We start from the raw sequence: 27,939 nt of genomic DNA on the forward strand, positions 1-27,939 counted from the left end.
TTTTAAACTGGAGCACGAGTCGCACTCTTGCTACATTTCAAAGGTGGAAGTGCTGCCAGTTCCCCACTATGCCTCTGCTTCTCCCCCATGAAGTTGGTGCTGGGGGGGCCAGTTCTCCTCCTCCTCCTCCTCCTCCCCCCCCCCCCCGCCCCCCGCTATCTGTCTCTGATAGAGGCAGCAAGAGGGCAGGGAAGCAACAACTTGAATCGCTAGTCGACTATCCAACAAACATATGCTTATCGGATAGTTGATTAGTTACTTACACAGGACAGTGCTGAGGAATAAGATGCCATCTTAGTCATGTGTCAGGTCCCTTGTTCAGTTTCTGGACAAGGGCCCCGACACGTGACTAAGATGGCATCTGTAGCTATGCTCATTAAGGGACAAATTAAGGAACTGTCCCTCTTCCTGCTTTAAGTCAAAGCTAATTGTTGCCAGAGTCAGAAAGATCTTCCCTCACACCCATAATTTAGGGGTGTTCAATTAGCTTGATGCATAATTTTTTTTCTATGACTTTGGATGTTTTTGGTATTGGTCACATCTGAAAGCAGGATGCCAGACTACAATAATAATGCTCCCTTCTACTTAGCTTCTTATACAAGGAGCACTAATGAATTAAGTCTTACAACATCCCTGATACTATCAGCTACTATGTATTTGAGAGAGTTTGTCTGTCTACTCAAGAACTCCTGCTAAACGGTAAGCGCTAGGGCCACCATATTCAGCATGCAGCTTCCTTTTATCATCACTTAAAGCAAGGTAAGGATTTGGTTGTGTCAGAAGAATGGGATGAGCCTGGAGTGGGATTGCTTTTCATAAAACCATACAGAAAAGAGACAGAATAACCAGGCAGAGAAAAGGGGCTGGCTTGACCCTTCCTCCACACAGCCCCATTCCCTGTGGCTACCCCAGCCCCAAGTTTCCCACCTCTGAGGCACCCTTTAGGGAGGGCAGAGGAGGGTCCTGAAGCCCACCTCCCTTGATCCATACAGGATCATTTCTAGCTGTTCCCTTTTGTCAGGGAGTGAGGGAAAGTGCACAGTTTGCTGCATTCCTGACTCTGGCTGGGGAGCGCAGGGGACAATCTGGGCCTGCCTCAGCTGGGGGACATGCACCCCTCCCCTGGTGGTGCCTATTGGAGCTGCAGTGGCCATGGAGAGGTGCTTCTCACCTTGTCTCAAGCTCCTGCAATAAGTGAGGCTTGGGGTAGTCCTCTCTCCTCAAGGCAGCCTGCATACTGAACTTCTTCTCCTCAACTCCTCCCCAGAGCAATGATTTATATGAAGCATGGACATTTTCATTTTATTTTCCAAAAAACAAAAATTGATTTAGGGACCTGAGCCACGCAGGATAAATCTTATATCCATGGTTTCCAATTTTCCATATGGCTGTTTGGCTTCAATGTGTTGAGTGTCGCTAGTTTGCTATAGCAGTAGCAACTAGAGTGGCTACTGCTTCAGAACTGGTTGGACACCATGGTCCTATGTACCATCTTCTAAATGGGGAGACTGAAGCATGGGATGATGGGACTTGCCCAAAGTCCTATGATCTCCTGCCTTAATCACACTATGATCCTTCTGCTGCTGAAGGAAGGACGAGCTGGGCTGGCTTCTGGTAGGAGTAACATTTCCAGTATTACTGTCCAAAGTATGTGTGGGAGGAGCTGGAGAGCTTTTCCACGAGTTTTTCTCAGGAGAGAACCATTAACAGGAGCTGTGTTTTCCAACAGGAAGGTGATGAGGATGTGTATGGTGAAGTACGGGATGAAGCATCTGATGATGACATGGAGGGAGATGAGGCTGTTGTCCGCTGCACCCTTTCAGCCAATGTGAGTTACCAAGGTGGAAGCAATAGGCTGCTTTCCTATCGCTGGAGGCTTGTCTTAAAGTTGATAGCTGTGAAAGCTGTTGGGACTTGAGTCCGAACTGTGATAGCCGAAAATAGTGTCACAGATCTAGCTGAATCCTCCCTCCTGTACTGCTGTACAGGAAGGCTGCTGCTGAATACTAGAGTGTCTTTAGCCCCTAGAGTCTGAGCAGAACCTGAGCAGTTCAGGCATCACTGCTGTCTTAGAACTTCTGGGCACACTCTTGGGGTGCAGAACTTCTATGTAGTACTCCTTCCTTAGAGCTGTGCCAGCCCCTAGAGCCACAGCTGACCCTCATGCATCCTTCAAGGGGAGCATGGGAAGTATAACTCATGAAAAACAGACATTTTGCACAGGAATCTAAAACATGATTGGTCTTTTCTGTGAGAATTCCACAGATCTGTACAAAAACCTGGCATGTATTTCCCTACCTCAGTTTCCTCACTGTTCCAGGGCCCTTCTGTGGAAGTGTGTGGTTTGCTTTCTGAGTTGGGAGTCTTCTCTCAAGCTTGCCTTCTGTGAACTTGGCTGACCTGTACTAATCAGGACCTCTGTGTGATGAAAGCATCCCTTGTCTCGCTGTCTGGAATGGCACACAAGTGTGCCTGCCAACCTCAGGGGAGGCAGTAAGGTCACAAACTTCAGGCTATTCTCTATGTTCTCTAAATAGATTTCATCAGACAAGTAACAAGCGTTGTTCCCTCTGAGCTGCATGGCAGCACAACTTCACAGGTGATTAACTGGCTCCATCCAGTCAGAGGCTCAGGGCTCCTTGCACAGAGCTGACTGACTGGGCAAAACTGATTAATCACCCGTGAAGCTGTGTGGCCTTGCAGCTTAGAGGGAACAGTGGTAACAAGTGCAAATTCAAGCCCTGTTACAGCCTTACCATGGAGTCGGACAGTGCCTTTGGGCACTCTGGTCTCTTACCATGTGGGCAAACCTGCCTCTGTGATACATACCACCGTATGCCAAAAATCTTAGCAATATTCCAGTGACTCCCAGTGCCAAGGGACTTGTCACTTATCCCAGCTCAATTACACCCAGAGCTGTCTCTTGAAACCAATGCTGGGTCAAACTAACTGAAGAGTTAGTTATTAGGTGAGCAAAGGAAACAAGTGTTTACCAAGTTAAAGCCGGTGTGATATATGTACATAAATGAGTGACAGCTTTAGATTCCAGAAGGTAATAAATAGCAACTTTCCCAATAAGCAAACTGAGTGTGTTCCTTAGGGCTAATTCTGGCAAACCAGTTAGGGCTCTCTTGTTTATGCTTAGTGACTTGCCCCTTTAGAGTCCAAGCAACAAAAAGAGCCTTTTTTTTCCTTGTCATGGCTCTGCACATAGGATAAGTTCTTGTGCCTGTCTTCTCTTCCTGGAGCAGTGTGTGATTAAAAGAACAGAGATTTTTGTTAATGTCTTGCAATGGCTCATTGGATTTCAGAGCCTTCTCGTTGGGCAGGACCTAACAGCTTCTGTCAGAATCCCGTATTTGCATTAGAGAAGGCTTTTTTCCTATGTTTGAATGGCATAATTACAGTGCGGACAATTGCTGTTGGTTTATAACATGGGGCACAGAAAAGTAAGAGTAGGAGCTAGAAACGCTATGGTGGTGCAGGTGCAGCAGCCTTGCTGTGGCACTTCTGGTAAAGGTCCTCTTGTTGGCGTAATAAGCCATCTCTGTGAGAGGCGATAGCTAGATGAGCAGGAAAAGCTCTGCTCTTATCCGCGCTTAAGAACTTACATCACTTGGGGGAGGGGGTACTCACATCCCTGAGCAGGGATGCTGACATTGGTGGTGGTGTGTATAAGTTAGGGATGTAAAATCCCATTTATCCAGTTAACTAATTAAAGTTTAACCAGTTATATGTTAAGTTTAACTGATTAAATGGAGGCAGGCACTCTGTACCAGTGCCATAGGCATGGGAGTGGAGGGAGGGCTTGCCAACCCCTAGCTTCTGTGGGCTCGTGCCCCTTCCTCTCCCATGCAAGGCTGCCTACTCCCAAATCCGTTAAGGGTGGTGCTCACCGGGTAATCTGTTAACAGGTTATGTGTTCAATCTCTAGTATAAGTGCCAGTGCATTCAGCATCCTGCAAGCTAAGGTCTAAGCACCAAATACATTCTTACAGCTCTTTTTCCTGTGATACCAGCACTAACAGATGGGTGGGTCTGACTTTTTTCTAGCTATGCATTTGTGTTTAATGAAGCCTGGGGTCTTGACGTGAGCTGACGTTGGGTTCCCCAGCATCATACTCCTCTCTTGCCCAAAACTTCCTGTGTTGCTCTCCCAGTCTCTTCCTGTGAGTCTCTAAACCATTCTGTCACCTCTTTCTTTCTACTGCTGCTGGGAGTTCCTTTTTCACTGCTTCTCCCCACCCTGCAGATAAGTGGGAGGAAGAAACTTTTCCCACTTTCATCTAGCTTCTTTGGAATCGCAATTTCTGATCAAGACACCAGGATTATAATTAAATGCTTTGTTGTCCCTAGCCTTACTGGTATGTGCTAAGTCTTGTCAGCTGTTGGTGGAGTACACATGAGGTTCTCAAACGTCCTAGCACTGTGACCTGCTTCTGACATCAAAAATTACTACATGATCCCAGGAGGAGGGGCTGATGCCTGAACCCTGCCACACTGGCTTCAGTGGGGGGTGGGAGACCTGTAACCTGAGCCCTAATACCCAGGACTGAAACCAGAGCTTGTGTCCTGCCGCCCACTGTTGAAGCCCTCGGGCTTCACGTTAGACTTGTTATGGACAGCCTAACGCCAGCCCTATCCACCCCATTTCAACAGAGTCCCAACCCACAGAGATAGAGGGGCATTCTTTGATGTAATGCATTGCATAGCAGCAACCTAATAATTTTGTATCAGTCTGAATTGGTAAGTCATACATAGGTTTCCCAGATCCTCTGAGTTCACTGGGTGGTTTTTTGACAGAGCAAGAACAAGTGATTGCTACTACCAGAGCTCAGTGTTCACATAGATAGCAGTCCAGGCTGATATTTGGGGGGGGGGGTAGGGGGGTGCTCTTGCTTGTAATGGACTGTGTAGCCTGTCCTGGGACTCCATTCTGCATGGGTGAAGGAAGGCTATAAGGAGATGCTGACTGTCTTTCAGCTTGTGGCATCAGGTGAACTGATGAGCTCAAAGAAGAGAGACTTGCATCCCCGAGACATTGATGCCTTTTGGCTTCAGCGACAGCTGAGTCGCTTCTATGATGATGCCATCGTGTCCCAGAAGAAAGCAGATGAGGTGCTAGAGATCTTAAAGGTATGTGACCAGCTACTCTGCCTTGATAAGTGCAGAAAGTTTTAGGTTCAGGGCCTGCCCAGTTAGAACAGGAAGCTGTGTGGGCTGGTACTTACAGTTTGGACCCATTTGTCCATATTCAAATTCTAATCCCACCAAACAACTTGCTGCTGTGCTGGTTATCCCCTGAGGAGACGCCCACCCTGTTCCTCCTCTGTTGTGAGGACCAGGACCACCACCTCTACGCATGTGTAGACCTTCTCCCTGGGGACAGTTGCTACTTTTTAGAGACATCTTCTGAGAAGCCAACTCGGGTGTGGTGTTTCCTGTGCTAACCATGGCCCTGATCCTGACTCCCTTTGACTTCCATTGGAATTGGGCACCCAGCACTTCTCTGGTTTAAGCCCTTCATCTGTGGTATTTATGGGGCTCGAAAGCCTGTGAACTGCACGATCCAGGTGCCCTTCTCCGAAAGGCGCCTCAGGAGATCAGAGGAGACAGGGGTAGACTGAGTTTGATTAGACTCTTGCCAGTGTTGCTTAGAGACTTGGTTGTGACATGGGGCATCTGAATTGTAAGTCTGGCAGGTAGCACATACTTGCTACGCAATTGGGTTCTACCTTCCCTGCAGTGGGAGTTTGTACCCGTCCCCTCACATAGTGACTAGGGCAGCAAATGCAGCCGTCTTCTTTGTTCCTTTTCCCAGACTGCCAGTGATGACAGGGAGTGTGAAAACCAGCTTGTCCTGCTTCTGGGCTTCAACACCTTTGACTTCATTAAAGTGCTGAGGCAGCACCGAATGATGAGTGAGTAGTGGGCCCCTGGTTACCCGGGTTGTTTGCCTTCATGCTGCTCTGTAGGAGATATCTGCAGCAGGGCTTACACCAGCGCAGGCTGGAGCCTGTGGCCATGGAAGGGGTTTGTTGTCAGTGCAGGGACACCACCTGCAATATTCTTCTGTCCACCTAGTTCCATCTACGCTTGGGGTGTGGATTTCTTACATGTCCTCAGTGTTAAGTGTGGATCAGGCCTCAGTTCGCCTTCACAGCTGCAACTTCCACGCCTCTCTACACACCTGCCTTCTGCGCAGTCCTTCCTTTGCTCCATGCTTGAGAAGTCAGGTTCTTCCTGACCCTCTGTGACTCCTCCATCTTGTGCCTTTCCCTCTGACCCTATGCACTGTGGTGCTGTCTTCTCTCTCCAGTCCTGTACTGCACACTGTTGGCTAGTGCACAGAGTGAAGCTGAGAAGGAGAGGATAATGGGGAAGATGGAGTCTGATCCTGAGCTGTCGAAATTCCTGTATCAGCTGCATGAGACTGAGAAGGAGGATCTGATTCGGGTAAGAAGAACGGAAAGCGCTCAGGAGGTCCCTCTTGTGTTTGAGCTGCTTCATTGCAAGAGCACATGTCGGATGTTTCCCAGCAATCTCTGAATAGCCGAATTGAAAGGCTGGGAGAGCACTGTATGGAGGTTTGAGCTGCTGATGTTTGTTGTAGACTGACCATGAGTCCTGTTTTCATGCACACTAGAGGCAGCTTTGGACGCATAACATTGGGCTTACTTGCTCTGTTACTAAAGAGCAGCAGAGTAGTTGTTGAGTCCTCTGAGAGGAAACCCCTTGGATGCATGTTCGATCCCTTGGGTATTTGTGTGTGGAATGGGACACAGCAACTCCTGTGCCCTGCCAAGAGGTGTCTGTACCATGTTAACCTGCCATCTCCCTTTGACTTCCAGGAGGAACGCTCCCGCAGGGAACGTGTGCGCCAGTCCCGGATGGACACTGACCTGGAAACCATGGATCTGGATCAGGGTGGAGAGGTGTGTCTCTTCAAAGGCACCCGTTCTTAGGCTGTTTGAGGGAGTGCTAGCTGAGGGGCTTAGTTAGTACAAGGGGGCGGTTCTTAAAGCGGGAAAGGTGGGTGCAGTAGACACTCTGATCTATCTGCCCCTGATTGGCATGAGAAGGTGTAGGAAGGCAGACTTGCAGGCTGGAGGGAGCATTTATCATGCTTCCCCCTTTAAATCTGGGGGTCAAAGTAGGAGAGAGAGGTCCCTCACACTTTCTCTGATTGCTCTTCTGGTGTTTCCAGGCTCTGGCCCCGCGCCAGGTGTTGGACCTGGAGGATCTGGTGTTTGCTCAAGGGAGCCACTTCATGGCTAACAAGCGGTGCCAGTTGCCCGATGGCTCATTCCGCAGGCAGCGCAAAGGCTATGAGGAGGTGCATGTGCCTGCTTTGAAGCCAAAGCCCTTTGGCTCTGAGGAGGTAAGGGGCTCTCTCTCATTTCAGAGAGGTGGCCATGGTAGTGCTTCAGCAAAAGCCACAAGGAGTCTGGCTCTCATTGCAATGAGTAATTTTCCCCTTCCGGTCATTGTCACCTTTTATCACTGTTGGGAATGGGCCACACCTACCCTGACTGAGTTGGCTCTGATGTAACTTCCCTCTCTGTATTCCTACCCTGTTTCTTTCAATTCGTGCAGCTGATTAATCGAGTTGTAACTCATGAAAGCTTATACTTTAATAAAACAGTTCGTCTTTAAGGTGCCGCCGCACTCCTTGCTGTTTCCTCTCGGTCAGCCTTGGGCAGGTTTGGATTACCTAGTGCCTCTTCTGCCCCATCTTCCACAGAAAGCTGCTGCTTCATGGCACTTCTTGCTTGCAGCATGCAGCTCAGTCTTTGAGGGAGTATCTTCATAGCCTGCTCTGGAGCCAGCCCCCTTCTAATGCATGAACCTTTAGGAACCTACATGTCAAGTTCTGCTTAACTGAGATTTCCTGTGACCAAAAATGGCTCCTGATTCATTGCTTCCTGTACCAGGGATGTACACCTACCATTGGTGCTTCTGGCTCCTCCTTCTACCTGCTCTGCTGATCCATGGGCCCTGTGCTACCCCTCTGCCAGACAGTCACTTGTGCAGGCTGGTCTGCAGGGCTGAGCATGTGAGTGGGCACCACAGTCAAGGCTAGGTTCCAGTTCTGTCTGTGCTAATTCAGGACAAGTCACTTGGACTCTGTCAGTTTCCCAAGCTGTAAAATGGAGATAAACTCAGGTCATGCTGCTGCTTGTACAGTGCTATGGATTGTTATTCTATAAGCCAGTGGTCCCCAATGCGGTGCCCCCGGGCGCCATGGCGCCCACCAGGGCATTTAGTGCACCTGTGGAACAATCTGGGCTGGCCCCACCCCCAGGCCCTGGCACATGCGCGGTGCCGGCCCAGGCGCATGGCGCATGGGCGGCCCTGGCCCTGGGTGCGCGGCACATGCTGGTGCCAGCCCCTGGCACATGGGTGGCCTCTGCCCCGGACGCGCGGCACATGCCGGTGCGGGCCCTGGGTGCGAGGTGCATGGGCGGCCCCTGCCCCAGGCGTGCGGCAGCTTCAAAGGTTGGGGACCACTGGTATAAGCTGTAATAGCTGCTTGGCTGCCCCAGACTGGCAATCTAAGGTCCCCTGTGAGTTCTCACCCACGCTGGGAACTGCCTAGTACGTGAGAGACCACAATCTGGGGAATTGGTCATGTTGGTCTAAGTAGTGGTTCCCAACCTTGTCCAGATGGGGACCCATTTTGACAATTCAGGAAGACTTGGTGACCCAGGGCAATTCAAAAGTGTGTGACTGGCTCCTTAAGAGCCACCTGGAGAGACACCTGGCGATCCTTTTGAAATGTAATGGTGACACACATTTGGGTCCCACCCATAGGTTGGGAAACCCTGGAAGAGAGTTAGAATCTTCTGTGCTAGTTGGTTGCATCACTGGATATTGTCCAGAGTGACCCATGAGACTTGCAGATCAATAGCTGGAGTCCCTAGGCAAACTGCTACCTGATGTGTGAATTTCCTAGGCCCACTGAGAGACACTGAAGTTCCCTGCTGTTCCTGAAGGGATGTCTCTTAAGCTATGTCTACACATCCTTGTTACTTCGGAATAACTGATGTTGTTCCAAAATGTCATAGTCTACACTACAAGCTTTTATTTAAAAAAAATGGCGAGCTGGAGGATTTCTTATTCTGACTCCTGTAACCTTTATTTCATGAGGAATAAGGGAAATCGGAGGAAGTATGCTCTAATTTGGACGTCCTGCTATGTAGACAACACCAAAAGCTGAAATATGCTATTTTGACTTAAGCAATTTCGGCTTAGACACGAGTACCCTGTTTGCGATACACAGTGCCCAGTCTTTGATGTTAATGCTGTGTCCCCTTTTCAGCAACTGGTGTCTGTGGACAAACTGCCCAAATACGCCCAGGCTGGGTTTGAGGGGTTCAAAACACTGAACCGGATTCAGAGCAAACTCTACCGTGCTGCGCTTGAGACCGATGAGAACCTGCTACTCTGTGCTCCCACGGTAAGGATCCAAGCAAGCTGTCTGCTCCCTGGTCATCTCTTTGGCCTTCAGTGCCTCTAGCCCTGCCTGTGTAGCACAGACAGTGGGCTTATAGCCCAGTTCTCTTAGAAAGGGGCTGGGTCACATGTAGAGGGAAATCCGCCTTTGACCATTGTGAGGCTGCAGGAGAATCGGTGGGGCTAGTTCCCAAGTACAATCCAGACCAGTGCAGGGCTGTGTCACCCCTGCCCTGCAACCTTGGGTGCCTCAATGCCTTGCTGCTGTTGCTCACTGTTGTCTTGCTGTCTGATGGCCCGGCCCTCTGGGCCTGTGTGTAACAGCTGCCTGGCGGCCACAGGCAAGCTCCCACCAGCCTGGGTTATACTGCAAGATGACCCCAGAATCATAGAATACTAGAGCTGGAAGGGACCTTGAGATATCAAGTCCAGTCCCCTGCCCTCACAGCAGGACCAAGCACCATCTAGATCATCCCTGATGGATGTCTATCCAACCAGCTCTTAAATATCTCCAGTGACAGAGACTCCACAACCTCCCTAGGCAGTTTATTCCAGTGTTTAACCGCCCTGACAGTTACAAAGTTTTTCCTAATGTCCAGTCTAAATCTCCCTTGCTGCAATTTAAGCCCTTGTCCTATCATTAGAGACCAAGGAGAAATTTTTTTCTCCCTTCTTGTAATACCCTTTTAAATACTTGAAAACTGCTATCATGTTCCCTCTCAGTCTTATCTTTTTTCTAAACTAAACAAACCCAATTCTTTCAGTCTTTCCCGCATAGGTCATGATTTCTAGACCTTTAATCATTTTTGTTGCTCTTCTCTGGACCCTCTTCAATTTCTCAACATCTTTCTGAAATGTGGTGCCCAGAACTGGACACAATACTCCAATTGAGCACAGAGAAGAGCTGAAGAATAACTTCTTGTGGCTTGTTCACAACACTCCTGTTAATGCACCCCAGAATCATGTTTGCTGCTCTTTTTGCAACAGTATCACACTGTTGCCCCATGTTTAACTTGTGGCCCACTATGACCCCTAAATCCCTTTCAGCAGTACTCATTCCTAGACAATCACTTCCCATTTTGTATGTGTGAAACTGATTGTTCCTTCCTAAGTGGAGTATTTTGTATTTGTCTGTCTTAAACTTCATCCTATTTACCTCAGACCATTTATCTCTTTTGTCCAGATCATTTTTAATTTTGACCATATCATCCAAAGTACTTGCAACCCCTTGCAGCTTGGTATCCTCTGCAAACTTAATAAGCGTGCTCTCTGTGCCATCATCTAAATCATTGATGAAGATAAATGAACAGAACCGGTCCCAAAACAGACTCCTGTGGAACCCCACTTGTTATGCCCTTCCAGTATGATTGTGAACCATTAATAACTACTCTCTGAGAATGGCTATCCAGCCAGATATGCACCCACCTTCTAGTGCCCCATCTAGGTTGTATTTCCCTAGCTTATTGATAAGGAGGTCATGCAAGACAGTGTGAAATGCCTTACTAAAATCTAGGTATACCACATCCACGACTTCTCCCTTGTCCACAAGGCTTGATATCCTATAGAAGAAAGCTACCAGATTGGTTTGACATGATTTGTTCTTGACAAATCCATGCTGGTTGTTACTATCATCTTGTTATCTTCCAGATGAATTCCTTAATTACTTAATTATCTTCCCTGGCACAGAAGTTAAACTGACTGGTCTGTAGTTTTTCGGGTTGTTCTTATTTCCCTTTTTATAGATGGGCAGTATATTTACCTTCTTCCAGTCTTTTGGAATCTCTCCCAGCTTCCATGATTTTTCAAAGATGATAGCTAAAGGCTCAGATACTCAAGGAGCTGACAGAGGAGTATTCTGGGATGTATTTCATCAGGCCCTGGTGACTTGAAGACATCTGACTTTTCTACATAAGTTTTAACTTCTAAACCTACCCCATTTCCACTAGCATTCACTATGTTGGCATCCCATCACCATCAGTCGTCTTGGTGAAAACTGAAACAAAGACGTCATTAAGCACCTTTGCCATTTCCAAGTTTCCTGTTATTGCTTCTCCCTCTTCACCGAGCAATGGGCCTATTCTGTCCTTGGTCTTTCTGTTGCTTCTAATATATTTGTAGCATGTTGTCTTGTTACCCGGTATGCCTCTAGCTAGATTTAGCTTATTTTGTGCCTTGCCTTTCTAATCTTGCCCCTGCATACCTGTGTTGTTTGCTTATATTCGTCCTTTGTAATTAGACCTAGTTTCCACTTTTTTCTACAACTCCTTTGATTTTTAGTTTGTATACGATCTCCTGCCATACTTTCTATCTTTCCTACTCAGTGGAATAGTTTGCTTTTGGGCCTGTAATTATGTCCCTTTTTAAAAAAAACTATTAACTCTCTTCAGTTGTTTTTCCTCTTAAGCCCTGCGGTGTATATGCACCCTAACTCTTGTGTGAAGAAAAATGTGTCCTTTGCTGCCCAGCCCTCTTCTGGTCAGTACAAATCTATTCAGTCCATAATACTTACAAAGAAACAACACAACAATTTATTTTGCTGAAGTTCTTCAGTTCTGCTTAACTTGCCAGTCTGTTAAGTTAACATAAGAACAGTCATGCTGCGTCAGATCAAAGGTCCATCTAGCCCAGTGGCCAATGCCAGGTGCCCCAGAGGGAGTGAACAGAACAGGGAATCATCAAGCAGTCCCTCTCCCATCACCCACTCTCTGCCTCTGACACAATTTCTGTCCATCCTGGCTAATAGCCATTGATGGAGCTAACCTCCATGGATTTATCTAGTTCTTTCTTGAACCCTGTTAAAGTCCTGGTCTTCGCAACCTTCTCTGGCAAGGAGTTCCCCAGGCTGACTGTGTGTTTGTGAAGAAAAACTTCCTTTTGTTTGTGTTAAACCTGCTACCTGTTAATTACACTTGGTGACCCCTAGTTCTTACATCATGGGAACAAGTAAATAATTGTTCCTTATTCACTTTTTCAATACTAGTCATGATTTCATAGACCTGTATCATACCCCTCCTTAGTCTCCTCTTTTCTATGCTGAAAAGTCCCAATCTTTTAAATCTCTTTTCATATGGGACCCGTTCCAAACTCCTAATTATTTTTGTTGCCCTTTTCTGAACCTTTTTTGCAATGCCAATATATCTTTTTTTGAGATGAGGCGACCACATATGTATGCTGTATTAAAGATGTGGGTGTACCATGGTTTTATATAGAGGCAATAAGATATTTTCTGTCTTATCCTCTGTCCCTTTTTAATGATTCCTAACATTGTTTGCTTTTTTTGACTGCTGCTGCATATTGAGTGGATATTTCCAGAGAACTACCCACAATGACTCCACGATCTCTCTTGAGTAGTTATAGCTAAATTAGTCCCCATCATATTTATGGTATGAACTTAAACAACAAATGGTCTGGTAGCACTTCATAGACTAACAAAACACGTAGGTAGATGGTATCATGAGCTTTCGTGGCCACAGCCCACTTCTTCATCCAGTCATCTGAAGAAGTGGTCTATGTCCACAAAAGCTCGTGATACCATCTACATGTTTTGTTAGTCTATAAAGTGCTACCAGACCATTTGTTAGTCTGTACAGGATAAATTTAAAAAATAACTCTGCTACTCCCTGAAGCTTCTATTTATGTATAGTTACAATTATTTTTTCCAATGTGCATTACCAGGGCTAACCAAGTGGCAGCGAGCCCTGCTTGCTGGCCACGCAGAAACACATGCTGCTCATGCACTGACTGCGCTGCGCGGCCGCACCAGGCAATCTACTCGCCTGTGGCTAGTAGATTTTAGCCTGATTTGTCGAGTCCTGCACATTACTTCACATTTATTACATTAAATTTCATTTGCCATTTTGTTGCCCACTCACTTAGTTTTGTGAGCTCTTTTTGAAGCTCTTCAGTCTATTTTGGTTTTAACTATCTTGAGCAATTTAGTATCATCTGCAAATTTTGCCACCTCATTGTTTACTCCTTTCTCCAGATCATTTACCTCTTTGTAGTAAGTGAACTGAAGTGATAAATGTTAAGTGACTCCAAGTAATGAGGCACAGGAGCCAGAATATCTTCTCTTTGTGTCTTGTGGCCACTCACTGTTGCCTAACCTAACAAGCTATATTAACATTCAAATACAATTTCTTCTCGCATGCTCCAGCAGATTACTGACCAAACCCTTCAGGTCAGAACCCCTTCTCCTAGTTCAACAGGGAGTCCCTTGTCTCCTGAGGCACACTGACTGATCGGGAGAGAAGGGTGTCTTGGCCTTCCTTTATATCCTTTCATCCCTCTCCGGGAAACCACTTCCAGCTATGAACCTGGAGCCAAAAAGTTAATGGTGAAGGATGTTCCCTGCTGCTTTCACCTTTTGAACTTTCTTACTTTCCTGCTTGATGACTCGCTCATACTTAAAACAGAGCATGCATGCCATTGTTTAGGAGAGACGTCAACTTCTTTTTTTGGCCTGGCTGTGGGATTTGGAAGCTAACACCATGCAGGGGTGTCACCGCACATTTTACAAGGCCAGTACTGATCAACACATTGAGTTTTTAAAAGATGCCTTACAAGGGGAATTTTATAGGAAGATTAGGACAACAATGTGTAGGGTTGAACACGGTGTTGTGTATCACAGGGTGCAGGGAAGACCAATGTCGCTCTGATGTGCATGCTACGTGAGATTGGGAAGCACATCAACATTGATGGAACCATCAACGTGGATGACTTCAAAATCATCTACATTGCTCCGATGAGGTCCCTGGTGCAGGAGATGGTGGGCAGCTTTGGGAAGGTAATGGCAAGACTTAGCTCTGCCCCTGCTAGAACAGCAGGGAGAGGGAGGTGTGAGCAAGGCTTGGTGTTTTCTCCTGTGAGCTCTGTACTGGGACAGCTCAGCTCTAGCAGTAGCATTTCCTGGTCTCACACCTTGAGAGAGGAGGGTGTTGTGCCCGTTACTCCCTGTCCCCTTGGGCCTGGCAGGGTGGGTTGGGTCGATGCCTCCATTACAGGTGCTGTGTTTCAGCACCAAGGAGGAAGACTCTATCTTGCTTAATGCCATTGTGCAGAAAACCTTTTCAGTCTCAGGAGAAGGGTGCATTTGGGCATACAATTTTCCCAAAGGTGCTGCTCAGGACCTTGTAATTCCAGATCTCCTCACATACCCTGTGCTGTCATCCAGCCTAATCATCCTTGGTCTTCCCTAGCGCCTGGCAACTTACGGCATCAATGTGGCTGAGCTGACTGGAGACCACCAGTTGTGTAAGGAAGAAATCAATGCTACCCAGATCATCGTCTGCACCCCTGAGAAGTGGGACATTATCACCCGCAAGGGAGGGGAGCGTACCTATACTCAGCTGGTGCGCCTCATTATCCTGGTGAGTAGCAATAATGTGCCCCCAAAGCCATTGGGAGATTCTGGCTGGGACGTCAGTCTGAGAAGTGCCTCATGGTATCTCAGCAGGAAGAGGGGTTATGTTGGATCTTTGCAGTTTCTGAGGTGGCCATAATTGATGAGAGACTTCACCTGGGAGTAGTAGACAGGAGGGTGCTATGCAGTTCCATCAGGGAGCAGGAATGAAATAGACTAGCTAACAAGTCAGTCAAGCCTTTTTCCACCCCTTTTCTCCTCCAGGATGAGATCCACCTTCTACATGACGACCGGGGTCCTGTTCTAGAGTCTCTGGTGGCCAGAGCCATCCGCAACATTGAGATGACCCAGGAGGACGTGAGACTTGTTGGCCTCAGTGCCACTCTCCCAAACTACGAGGATGTGGCTACGTTCCTGAGAGTGGACCCTGTCAAAGGCTTATTCTACTTTGATAACAGGTGTGAGGCCGTTTAGGAAGGGCCTTTTGCAATGCAGCTAGGGAAGCAGTGAAGCCTCTAAGGAGGTGGGTTAGAATGTAACTGTAAATAAGCTGATGGTGCCAGGGTTTCACTGGGCGTGCAGCCTGATTTATCTGGTCCCTGTATGTGCTTGTGGCTTTCAGGGAGCTTCTTTAGAATAGGTAGGTCCAGGATTGTGCCCCTGGGGTATCTGTCTGAGGCTGTGTAATGACTACCGTAAATTAGCATGTATAACCTGCACCCATGCATAACCTGCAGTTTTTCCTAAATGTGTCTTTTTTTTAAAAAAAAAAAAAAAGTCTTGGATAACCCGCATGCGTGTATAGCCCGCAGATTATATATGCTACTTTAAGGTACCTGGTAAATGCACATACCAGCCACAGCCTCTGGGAGAGGGGAACGGAGAGCACAGCACAGGTGAGCTGGCCAGCCTGTGAGAGACGAACCGCACTTGCACCCAGTCAAGTAAAAATAAACTTGTATACCCCATGGGGGGGCGGGCGGGCGGGTTGCAGGGTTTGTAAACTTTGTATAACCCGCAGGTTATATTCGCTAAAACATGGTAGTTCTATTTAACGGTAAGATCTTTGTCATTGTTGTTCTAAAAAGTCAGATGGCCCATGATCTTTCCCTGACTTTTCCTAAAAATGACTGGGACAGAATGGGGTAGGGGGTCTAATACTGGCTGCTGTTCCAGCATCCCTCCTGGGCCTGTGGATGGGAGCTGCGGTGTCCCCATGCCAGCTGACCGTTCCAACTCCACCACCCCAGGGCTGAAGCAGAAAATGTCATGGAGGTCTCTGTCATAGAATCAGATTTCCACAATCTTAGCCTTAGTTATTCTCTCATTCCGGTTCAGAGCATAAACTGAGAGAGGGAAGGGATTCTCCATCCCATCTGCTGCAGAAGTTTCTTGGAGGACATTTCAATAGGTCTGAGGTAGCTTGCACAGTATCATTCATATCTGAGTGCATTCAGGGAACAATGCTGCTGTAGAGCTGAAACAAGAAGTGGTTGACCAATACACAAATCAGGGCTTGGCCAGTACGTGAATCAGGGAATCTTTGGGCATTTAGCACCGGGCCCTGTGGAGGGGCTGGATCAACACTTGTGGTGGGATCTGCACAGTTTTTGTGCATAGAAATTCTGACCTACGGCAGAAATCCATGACACGATGGTGCCATTGCAGCCAGTTCATGCTGTCTGCTTCTCACTGCAGCTTTCGCCCAGTGCCTCTGGAGCAGACCTATGTGGGAATCACGGAGAAGAAAGCCATCAAGCGCTTCCAGATCATGAATGAGATTGTCTACGAGAAGATTATGGAGCATGCTGGGAAGAACCAGGTAGGCCAGATGTCCTGCTGTTATTTTGGTTGCTGGCACATTGCAGCCTCTTGCTTGTGGTTATCATGTGTCCGCTCTCTCCCCCCTCCTCTCCCCGGGAATGTGGGATCGGGGTGCCCTCGTTAGCCGCAGGAGGGCTCCGATCCTGAGTTTATTCTAGGCTCATGAGTGGCCAAAGGGGGCTTACCCACGTATCGGGGTCGGACCCCTGAGCATGGGAGCCTCCCCCTCTTGAGCCACCGGTCCTTCCCCCACGACTATTTGCTAGTGGGCTGGAGTCCGTGTCCGCTTTGGGTGGCCCTTGTCCTCGCATAGGCCAGAGTTCAGCAGTGGGATGCAAGGAAAACAAAAGGGTCTAAATCCGTGTCCTGACTTTTCATCTCACTCAGTAGTTACTTTTGGGTTGGGTAGGGGAACTCGGGCCCTCCCAAGCTCCAGCCCCAGGACCCTAAGGTAAGGTCGGGTATACCTTACCTGAATGGTGAGCCCCACGTCAATCACTCCCCACCCCTCTCGGGGGTTAGTCGCTGTCCTGTACGACACCCCCATCCTGGAACTGCTTCCTAAGCTTAGATGCTCCACCACCGAATCTCCCTTCTGGAGGCGAGAGGCTGCCACTCCAGTCCCGGTGGAGGAAGCCCCTGTTTGGGTGTCAGCTTCCTGGCCCCGATGGCCTGGGCGTCTGGCAGCCCGCTGCTGGGGCCATCTATCTCTCTCGCCATTGTCTTCCTGCCCCTGGCGTCTTCATTCGCCTCCCTGGCAAGTCCGGCCGCCCTCTCTCGGCTCAGCTGAGCCGGCGCCGCTTTGGAACACGGCATGCGTCTCAGGGCACGTGCGCAACAGCACCGGGGGCGGGGGCCATGCCGGTCAGATCCCGGGCCGGGAGCCTCTGGCGCTTCCGGTCCCAGGAGGAGGGACGGGCCTGTCCTGTCAGTGGTGCATTGCTGATGGCTTTTCCCAGTTATATTAGTCCTGTGGGCTCTGCTCCCATCTTCAGAATTGCTGACATCTATCTACAGCTAGTTCCCACCCAAGCCCCTCTGCTCAGTGCTGGCTGGCCCTCCCTCCTGAGCCAGCTCACTGCGCCTAGAGTCCTTCCAGAGCCAAGCATCTCTCCTCTTCCAGGATTAAACAGTCCCCTCTTGTGGTACGCCCCTCACCAGCCATACTTGCTGCATCAACACCATTCCCAGTGCCTTCTAGGGTGCCCTGTTGCAGCGTAGCCCCTTGCTTTTCAGAGCCCAGGGAGCAGACCGGGACAGAACTCTATGCCAGCTGCCATAGCTTCTCCCTCATAACCGTGCTGTATGGTACGTCGACAGGTGCTGGTGTTCGTTCACTCCAGGAAGGAAACGGGGAAGACTGCCCGAGCCATCAGGGACATGTGTCTGGAGAAAGACACACTGGGTCTCTTCCTTCGGGAGGGCTCAGCCTCTACAGAGGTCCTGAGGACAGAAGCTGAGCAGTGCAAGGTAACTGACAGGCAGAGCTAGTGTGTTGTGCCAGTCTTAATGGACTTGGCTGTATAAAAATGTTGTGACTCGTGTCAGAAATTTGCCATGTTGCCCTAACATCGGAGCTTTCGCTCCCATTTGTTGCTACACTCACAGCGTTAAGCCACAATGTAAATGGCCACTATGGGACCTATGTGTCTGAGGTTCTTGGCAGTGTTGGCTTTGTGGCAGCATGAGAAACCAGCACTCAAGTGCTGGAGCTGAGGTGATGCTGTCCCTGGCCTGTAATATTACCTGTGGTTCATGCCCTGAAGTGTCAGACTGTAATTAATTGTCCCTTTGCTACAGAATCTTGAGCTGAAGGACCTGTTGCCATATGGCTTTGCTATTCACCATGCTGGGATGACTAGGGTAGATCGAACGCTGGTGGAAGATCTGTTTGCTGACAAGCACATTCAGGTGAGTCCCTGCTCCAGCCTTTAGGTGGGGCTGGGATGGTGAGATACTTGAGCAGCACTTTAAAGTGCTTGCTGCTTCAGCATGTGTTGGGAGGCTCAGTCCAGAGACTAAAAATGCACATCTGTTGATTGCCATGTCTTCTGGAAGCTAGTGACCATAGGTCACTGAACAGGGCATAGCTTTCAGCAGAGATGGGTGTGGATGCTCTAGGATATCCCTTTAGCTGATTGGCTTACCAATAGCTGTGGCTTTTGCCTTCATTGTTGTCATGTAAAGTTGTCTAAGTGGTGTAGTTTCTGACTTTAACAAACCTCTGTGATTACTTCTGCTTTAGCCGCGGTGGCGGGGATGGAGTGGGCAGGCTGCAGCAGCGGGCAGGTCCCTTCCCCCACCCCTTTATTTTTAGTGACAGTCATGGATGGGTTGTGGAATTCTGTGAATTTCTGTTTATTGCCTGCAGTCCATCAGTGATTGGCTGGAAATACCCATGGGATCTGGGATTATGAGCTCAGTGCTGCCGTGGCCTGACGCTTGTGATGCGTGAGAGATGCAGCTGTGGGAGTTAGTCCAGCCTACTGCCTGCAAGGTTGCAGTAGCTTGTAGAAAGGAGTGGTTGTTTTGAGAATAGCAGGGCTCTGCGGAGCCTCTGCCCTCCGAGGGAGACTGAGCTTCCATCTCTCAGCTGGCGGAACTAAGGGCTGGGAAGGGAGTTGGGAGCTCTTGAAGGCTGGAGTTGTGTGCTCTGGGTTTATGCAGCACCAAACACAGTAGGGGTATGGCCCATAAATAGGGCTCCCAGGTGCTACTGCAATAGAAACAGGAGGCACTGACGGACTGATGTCATATTGCATGGGCTTCATTGAGGGCTTGTCAGCTGAGCCATGGCAGTGCTTCAGTGTAGACCCAACCTATGTGTGAGGGAGGGCTTCCAGGCAGCCTTGTCCCATTAGAGCTTCCTGCAAGGTGGGGATGGAGGGAGTTGTGCAGCTGCGTGCCAGGCCCTGGCAGTGCATGGGCGGCTGCGGCTGCTGCTGCTCCTCCTCCTCCTCCTCCTGCCGGCCCCCTCCCCCCCCCCCCCCCCCGCAAATAGCTGGCACGGTACCATCGTGCACTGGGGACTTTGTTCCCCTGCTGCCTTCCTGCACGTGGGGGAGGGGGTGGGGTTCCGGGACTGCACCAGCTCCAACCGCTTGGGCGGTGCATGCTGCTGTGGGTAGCGGAGGAGCAAAGCAAGTGGTTGGGGCTGGCGCGGTCCGAGACTCCTCACTCTCACTCTTCCCCAACCCCCCCCCCCCCCGGAAGGCATCAGGCGTGTGATGGACTGGCGTTTCAGGTACCACTCCGCTGTTTGGGGGAGGGGGGAGCAGTCCGCACACTTCCTTGGCCTTGGCATGCAGCTGCAGGATCCCCAGGTACCAGTCCCTGTCCCCTCCCCATGCTCAGACCCCCACAGGCACCCTGCCCGGCACCCACCAGCACCCTGTCCCCTGTGGGGCTCCCTCCCCGTCTGACCCCAAATCTGAGGCTATCATATACTGGAACCCCCTGTCCTGAGCCTCTCACATCCCCAAACTCCTGCACCCCCACATCCTCAGTCTTCCGCCACAACACTCCTGCGCCATCCACACACTGCAAATGTGTCCTGAGGCCATCATACTCCCAACCTCCCTGCCCTGAGCCCCTCACAAACCCCAACCCAAACTCCTGCACCCTCCCAGCCACAAGCCTGTGGTTTGCTCAGCACCCCAACCTTCCACCTGACCCCAAGACTCACTAGCCTGGAGCCCCCTCCCTGAGCCAGCATCCCTTTCTCCACTTACTCCTGCATCCAAATTTCCTCCCAGACCTTGCACCTCTCGCCCTTTCCCACACCTAAATCCCTCGTTCCCACTCTTGAGCCTGCACCTCCTGTCTCAACCCAGTGAGGCTAGACTGCAGGAGTTTTTCCAGCAAACATGCTCTTTTGGCAGCCCCTGTATTCCTCGTTCCATGAGGAATGAGGGGGCTTCCAAAAGAGGGGCTTTTTCTAACATTTGGCCCAGTCTAGATGGGCCGAATGTCAGAAAAATTTCTTCCAACAGAAGGATCGAAAAAAAGCAGCAGTGTATAAGGGCTGGGGATAGCAAGTGATGGTGAGAAGGGGAACAGAGGGCGGGGCCTCAAGGAAGGGGCGGGGTCTTGGGGAAAGGATGGGGTAGATCTTGGCTTGTCCTGACATTTAAAAAGTGATCTTGGGTATGAAAAGGTTGGAGACCCCCCTTCATTAGAGCAAAGGCAAGTGTCTGTCTGCTGGAGTTTGCCAGAGGAAAGAGCTAACTAACCTCACTGTGTTTCTGCTCCAGGTTCTGGTCTCCACAGCAACGCTGGCCTGGGGTGTTAACCTTCCGGCTCACACAGTCATTATCAAAGGGACGCAGGTGTACAGTCCAGAGAAGGGCCGCTGGACTGAGCTGGGTGCTTTGGACATCCTGCAGGTAAAGGTTTGGTAACACAGCTGCTCTAACCATCCACAGCAGGACCCTGTTACTGGAATCTGCCTCCTGAACCCTCCATGTGATCAGCTTCGTGCATTTGACATCACAACTGCCTGTATGTCCCATAGGAGGCATCCCATCTCCAGTCTGCCCCTTTTTCCTTCTTCCACCCCAGCTGGAATGTCTCAGCTGCTCACACTACTCCACATAACAAGTATGCTGGTTGGAATAAGGACAGAGGAATGGCCCACAGCATTGTGTGTATCTCCTGCTTTGTAGCCAATAGCTGAGCACTGACTGGTCGTGTTTCGTAGTTGGCTAAGCTGGAAGCTCTTTGCTGCATTTGACACAGCCTTTTATTTGTCTCAGATGCTCGGACGTGCTGGGAGACCCCAGTACGACACAAAGGGGGAGGGGATCCTCATCACATCCCATGGAGAGCTGCAGTATTACCTCTCCCTACTCAACCAGCAGCTTCCTATTGAGAGTCAGATGGTGTCGAAACTGCCAGACATGCTGAATGCGGAGATTGTTCTGGGGAATGTCCAGAATGCAAAGGTGAGAGTAAGGGGGTGCCACCCCTGTCCCCCAGTTGTGCTGTTTGGTAGGCCCACTATAGAAATGTTTGCATTACACCTGATCTCTGTTCCTGACTGCTGGTGGAGATGTGAGTCCCTTGTCTTCAAGGATCAGTGGCCATTCTTGGTGGCTTGATGGACAGACTGCTTGTAAAGGCACAGAATACACTGGTCCGCCCTGGGCGATGTCTTGCATATCCATGTGCCTTCTAATGCTGTGTGTGGGGATGATAGAGAAGCCAGCCTGTCACTGGGAAGGGCATGGCATTGGGTGGTGACAGGCAGATGGAATAACTGATGGAGCACATATTCAGTCCTATGGACAATTGAAATTGTCTGTAAGTGAAGCATTTTGGCTGTCCTGTGACCTTTGGTTTCCTGTAAGTGAAGCATTTTGGCTGTCCTGTGACCTTTGGTTTCCTGTTGTTGCATGAGTTGGGAATAGAATAGGGTCTTCAGGCAGAGACTGATGATTTTTGCTTCCTGGTACAGGGTAGGTGCTCTAAGAAACGTTAGCCCTGAAGGCATTGATGTTAATCTGTGGTCTGTCAGTTTCTGGATCTCATGCTTACATCTAACTTTCTTGGCCGGAAATACTTTACTTTCCAGCATGGCTTTGCTGGTCAGGATGTCTGAAATGGGTGCTCTTTCCCACTTGCATGTGGGACAACCAAGCTCTGAGGATAGAAAACACTTATTTTGCACATCAGTGGTTCTGAAGATCATGGTCTCACCCTAGGACAGAAGGATGGTGCAAGTTAAGGTCAGTTATTAGGACAGTTTGCCAAGGCTAGGAGCTGCCTCTTCTCAGCTTTGAATGATGTACACACACAGTTCTAGTTCTGAGATTTCATGAGACTTTAAAACTTCCCCAGTTTACTTGACCTGGGTTCACAGTACAGCGAGCTTGGAGCCTGGAACCAGTGTCCCCATAACTTCCTGTGCTGGGCAGTGGTTTGCTAGCTCAGCTGAAGTATGATGGTTTTTGGTCTCTGCGTAGGATGCGGTGAACTGGCTGGGCTATGCCTACCTGTACATCCGAATGCTGCGCTCCCCGTCACTCTATGGGCTGTCTCATGACGACCTAAAGGGAGACCCGTTGCTGGACCAGCGCCGGCTGGATTTGGTTCACACTGCAGCACTGATGCTAGACAAGAACAATCTTGTGAAGTATGACAAGAAGACGGGGAACTTCCAGGTGAGGCGGGGAAGAGGGCATGACTCACTGGAGCCAAAGGGAGGGTTATGTTGGCTGGGGAGACAGGTACAAAGCTGCCTTCTAGAGGTGGCCACAGGCAGAGCCAGTGATGCCTAGGGAGCATTGGGGTTGTGGGCTTGCCAGCCAAGAGCTCAAGGGAGTCACTGGTCTGAAGAGACAGAGGAGCTGGTTGGAGTAGTTCCAAATATAAGTGTTGCCACACACACAGCTGCCTTCTTGCCTGGGGCTGGAGGGAGGGAACTTGGGCTCCGACACAATGAACCTTCTCCCTTGGGGGTTCCTGTGTTCCTAAGTTACGGGCGCTCCCCCCTGTGCTGCCCAGCTTCATTCAGCATCTTCCAGGGGGCTCCTTTCTGCTGGCTCAGCCCCCCGCTTGCTCACTGCAGACTGGAGTTGTATTTTCCTGCCTCCCCCAGGTGACAGAGCTGGGCCGCATTGCCAGCCACTACTACATCACCAACGAGACTGTGCAAACCTACAACCAGCTTCTGAAGCCCACCCTGAGTGAAATTGAGCTTTTCCGTGTCTTCTCGCTCTCTTCAGAATTCAAGAACATCACTGTGCGGGAGGTAGGACTCTAGGGCTGGGAAGGGGCTTGCGAAGGCAGGAGAGCTGCTCTCTTCTGTACCTGGAGGGCTGCCAGGCTCATCCCATTATCCCACCAGTTCATCCCATCCCAGGCTGGCTTCACCGCCCACCCCTTGTGTCCCTGCAGGAAGAGAAGCTGGAGCTCCAGAAGCTGCTGGAGCGGGTCCCCATTCCTGTGAAGGAGAGCATCGAGGAGCCCAGTGCCAAGGTGGGGAGCTAGACAGCACTATGATCCTGAGTGGCAGGGGCAGGCTCTACTTCTCTTCTGTAGTTCAGGGAGGCATGGGCCTGCTGCCCTGGGAACACTCCCTGCTCCCTTTCCTTTGTGCAGTGTCCTGCATAGACTGCTGCTGCTTTCCTGCAGGACCTCCCCAGCTGACCAGCCAGGAGCTCTTCTCTCCTCCTGAAGACTTTGGCTAACTCCTGTTCTGCTCTCTGCAGATCAATGTGCTCCTGCAGGCCTTTATCTCCCAGCTGAAGCTGGAAGGGTTTGCTCTGATGGCAGACATGGTGTATGTCACCCAGGTGAGTAGGAATTCCCAGGCGTGGAGTCAAGTCTGCTCTTTGGGGGCCAGGAGGGTTCATGTTTGGTAATTGCTTGGATGACTCCTAGGCTGTGAATTTGTAATGGACTAATTCCTGTCAGCTGCATGGTGGCCCTTCTTCGAACCCGTCATGCTTTGCTCATTAACGAATGGACACATGAAAATTGCTGCAGAGGAAAGCTAATTGACTTTGAGGAGAGATTACATCATGTTCTTGGCTCTGTAGCCACTCTCAACTCTGAAATCTTGACACGTTAAGTCCCATTAACACACCCTGTCACTGCCTGTAATTGACCCACGTAGTCCTGTGGCTGGATGGTGGAGTAGGTGGGCGGGAGGAGTCGTTTCCTTGATTGGAGCAGAAGCAGGGCAGTTGTGAACTGGAAATCCCCCTAGCCTGATCCTCCAGTGACTGTTGACACACTCTTATCCCTCACGGGCTGACCATTCTCATGTGCCCCTGCCAGTCTGCCGGCCGGCTGATGCGTGCGATCTTTGAGATTGTCCTGAACCGGGGCTGGGCACAGCTCACCGACAAGACTCTGAACCTCTGCAAGATGATTGACAAGCGGATGTAAGTGATGGCTCTACAGTGCTCTGATTTCTTCCTGCCTGTAACACAGCTAGGTATCCTGGCTGCCCAGGATGAAGCTGCTGGGGGGGAATGGATGCGCCCTGTTCTCCAGGTGCTTTGGCCAGAGAGGCTGGTGGTAAGGGGGGTGGATAGTGGGTGCAGAACACTGATGGGCACCGTGATGAGTTCTCTCCAGGCCAGCAAGTGACGGGGGCTGCTGGGACAGCTTGGTGCTGGCTGTGCTGTTGGCATAGCTGGACCTGCAGAGCCTGTTGTAGCCAGAGACGGTGCTGCCTAGTGTGTGCTGTGCTGGGGCTCTTGGTGGCCGAGTTCCATGGCTGGGAATGTGGAAGTGCTGTCAGAGCTCTGATCTCAGGGAATGGTGGTGAGCATTGAGTTGTCATGAGATAAGAGGGAAGGTCCTTTTGTGCCTTGTTGATGACTGGTTAAAAGGCAGGAAACAAAGGGTAGGAATAAATGGTCAGTTTTCTGAGTGGAAAGAGGTAACTAGTGGGGTCCCCCAAGGGTCTGTCCTGGGACCCTTCCTATTCAACTTATTTATAAATGATCTAGAGAAAGGGGTAAACAGTGAGGTGGCAAAACTTGCAGATGATCCCAAACTGCTCAAGTTAAGAGCAAAGCAGACTGAAGAGCTTCAAAAAGATCTCCGCAAACTAAGTGATTGGGCAACAAAATGGCAAATGAAATTTAATGTTGATAAATGTAAAGTAGTGCACATTGGAAAACATAATCCCAACTATACATGCAATTTGGCAACAACTACTCAAGAGAGATCTTGGAGTCATTGTGGATAGTTCTCTGAAAACATCAACTCAGTGTGCAGCAGCAGTGGGTAAAAAAAGCAAATACAATGTTAGGAATCATTAAAAAAGGGATAGAGAATTAGACAGAAAATATCTTATTGCCGCTATATAAAACCATGGTTCGCCCACATCTTGAATACTGCATACAGATGCAGTTGCCTCATCTCAAAAGATATATTGGCATTGGAAAAGGTTCAGAAAAGGGCAACAAAAATGATGAGGGGTTTGGAACAGGTCCCATATGAAGACAGATTAATAAGACTTGGACTTTTCAGATTAGAAAAGGAGAGACTAAGGGGGCAATATGATAGTCTATAAAATCATGACTGGTATGGAAAAAGTGAATAAGGAAAAGTTTTATTCCCACAATGTAAGAACTAGGGGTCACCAAATGAAATTAATAGGCATCAGGTTTAAAACAAACAAAAGGAAGCTTTTCTTCACTCAGCACAGACAACCTGTGGAACTCCTTGCCAGAGGGTACGGTTCTAGAACTTTTAACAGGATTCAAAAAAAGCTAGATAGATTCATGGAAGTTAGATCCATCAATGGCTGTTAGCCAGGATTGGTAGGAATGATGTCCCTAGCCTCTTTTCTCTGGAAGTGGGAGACGGGAAGGGATCAAGTGAGGATTACCTGTTGTGATCCCTCCCTCTGGGACATGTGGTACTGGCCACGGTTGGCAGACAGGATACTGGGCTAGATGGACCGTTGGTCTGACCCAGTGTGGCTGTTCTTATGTTCTTAGCAGTCTCTGGGTTCATGGCACTGGAGTGACTCTTACCTGAGCTGTGACAGGGATATGGATGCTGCAGTGGCACCATTAGAAAAGCTGACATCTGTCTCAATGGTAGGATGTGTGGCCCTGTGGGCCTCTTGGCCCTGATGTTCCCTTTCTGACTCCTGTACCCACTCGTCCCTATAGGTGGCAGTCTATGTGTCCCCTGCGCCAGTTCAGGAAACTGCCTGAGGAGGTGGTGAAGAAAATCGAGAAGAAGAACTTCCCCTTTGAACGTCTCTATGACCTGAACCACAATGAAATAGGTATGGGAGGGGTCATCTGGACCCAGGGGGCTACTTGTGGTACCTGTGCTGGAGCTGCTCACAGCTTCACCACTTTCCCTTCTTTGCTTTTCTGCCATGGAAGCCCTGCACTAGTGCAGCCTGGTGGCTTGTGGGGGCTAGAGGGCATTGCACTCTCATTTGCCAGCTCCACATCCTGACAGAGTAAAAGATGTCAGGGGAACAATGCCTAGGTCTGCCAGGTTTCTGCATCCTGTCTCTTCCTGGGACCACTAGATGCGCCTGTTGCTGGATTTTATACCTTGATGCCAAAACTCCTTGGGGCACTCACCAGCCTTTTGTTTGTATAGCACCTAGCGCAGCGGGTCCTGGATGGGGGCCTGTTGGTGCTACAACACAGATAACCTCCAGGGTGTGGTTTGGCCTGAGGGCAGCTGAGTGGGATCACTGTGCTCCAGATATGAAACAGCTGTCACTGAATTTGAGAAGCACTGAGTGGGGGGGGTTCATCTGCTTGCTCATTCTGTTCCCTCAGCGCTGGTCATAACACCCAGGTCTCTGCATTACAGGAGAGCTCATTCGGATGCCCAAGATGGGCAAGACAATCCACAAGTATGTTCATCTGTTCCCAAAGCTGGAGCTGTCTGTCCATCTCCAGCCCATCACCAGGTCCACCCTGAAAGTGGAGCTGACCATCACCCCGGACTTCCAGTGGGATGAGAAGGTGAGAACTGACCTTGGAGACGTGCTCCTGGCAGCCTAGCTCCCGGGGATAGGGAGCAGCTTGAAAACCCTGACATCTCATGAGCTGCTTCTGGACTCTCCCCCATGTAGCTACAGAGAAGGTGAAGGGGAGACTGTCACAGCTCTGCTGTGGGGCTAGAGTCCGGCCTCTGCTAGCCAGGAGCTCAGCCTGGCTCCCTCATGGCCTGGGCATCTGCAGATCTGTCCGTGCTGAGGGTTTGTGGGCAGGGCTTGCCTTTGTTGGGTGGGTCAGACAGTGAGGGAGCCAGGTGCTATGCTGCAAAGCTCGCTACTGTCTCGCCAGGTGCACGGCTCATCTGAAGCCTTCTGGATCCTGGTGGAGGATGTGGACAGTGAAGTGATTCTGCACCATGAGTACTTCCTGCTGAAAGCCAAATATGCCCAGGACGAGCACCTCCTCACCTTCTTCGTGCCAGTGTTCGAGCCCCTGCCCCCACAGTACTTCATCCGGGTGGTATCTGACCGCTGGCTCTGTGAGTCTCCACCTGCGTTGTGGGCTGAATTGCAGGGGCTCTGGAGCCCAAGCTCTAGTGAGGGGAATGCTTTGCTGGCCAAGCAGTGGGGATTGGCGGCAAGTTGCCCCAGGAAGGAACTTTTTATAAGGGCTTTCGTAGCCCCCAGTTAGGGGTGGGTTGAACCACACATGGAGCTGAGCAGCAAGACCAATGCAGATTCCTGCCCTTGGGACAGAGCAGGCAGTTGCCAGCTGGGGAGACCTACTGCTGGGAGGGGAGGGGCGTGGCAGTGGTGAGGAAATGCTGGTGGGGAGCTGCAGCGGAGATAGTGGCTTTCTCTG

At 49.9% G+C, this 27,939-nt stretch overlaps 1 protein-coding gene across 1 annotated transcript in view; it reads left to right on the forward strand.

The window, feature by feature from the left end:
- The window catches only part of SNRNP200 (small nuclear ribonucleoprotein U5 subunit 200), a 49,513-nt gene that overhangs the window by 11,766 nt on the left and 9,808 nt on the right, over positions 1-27,939 (forward strand). Inside the window, exons 6-28 of the mRNA XM_075910768.2 lie at positions 1,730-1,828; positions 4,984-5,136; positions 5,822-5,921; positions 6,320-6,456; positions 6,852-6,935; positions 7,208-7,381; positions 9,323-9,460; positions 14,087-14,242; positions 14,655-14,825; positions 15,083-15,276; positions 16,517-16,640; positions 17,963-18,112; positions 18,443-18,553; positions 20,896-21,027; positions 21,397-21,585; positions 22,606-22,803; positions 23,241-23,393; positions 23,540-23,620; positions 23,854-23,937; positions 24,425-24,531; positions 26,281-26,399; positions 26,948-27,102; positions 27,427-27,616. Coding sequence (XP_075766883.1) covers positions 1,730-1,828; positions 4,984-5,136; positions 5,822-5,921; positions 6,320-6,456; positions 6,852-6,935; positions 7,208-7,381; positions 9,323-9,460; positions 14,087-14,242; positions 14,655-14,825; positions 15,083-15,276; positions 16,517-16,640; positions 17,963-18,112; positions 18,443-18,553; positions 20,896-21,027; positions 21,397-21,585; positions 22,606-22,803; positions 23,241-23,393; positions 23,540-23,620; positions 23,854-23,937; positions 24,425-24,531; positions 26,281-26,399; positions 26,948-27,102; positions 27,427-27,616 — 3,199 coding nt within the window. The remainder of the gene's footprint in view (positions 1-1,729; positions 1,829-4,983; positions 5,137-5,821; positions 5,922-6,319; positions 6,457-6,851; positions 6,936-7,207; positions 7,382-9,322; positions 9,461-14,086; positions 14,243-14,654; positions 14,826-15,082; positions 15,277-16,516; positions 16,641-17,962; positions 18,113-18,442; positions 18,554-20,895; positions 21,028-21,396; positions 21,586-22,605; positions 22,804-23,240; positions 23,394-23,539; positions 23,621-23,853; positions 23,938-24,424; positions 24,532-26,280; positions 26,400-26,947; positions 27,103-27,426; positions 27,617-27,939) is intronic.

Source organism: Pelodiscus sinensis, chromosome 28 (genome assembly GCF_052426305.1).
Source record: "Pelodiscus sinensis isolate ZL-2025 chromosome 28, ASM5242630v1, whole genome shotgun sequence".
In the NCBI taxonomy this organism is placed as follows: Eukaryota; Metazoa; Chordata; order Testudines; family Trionychidae; genus Pelodiscus; species Pelodiscus sinensis.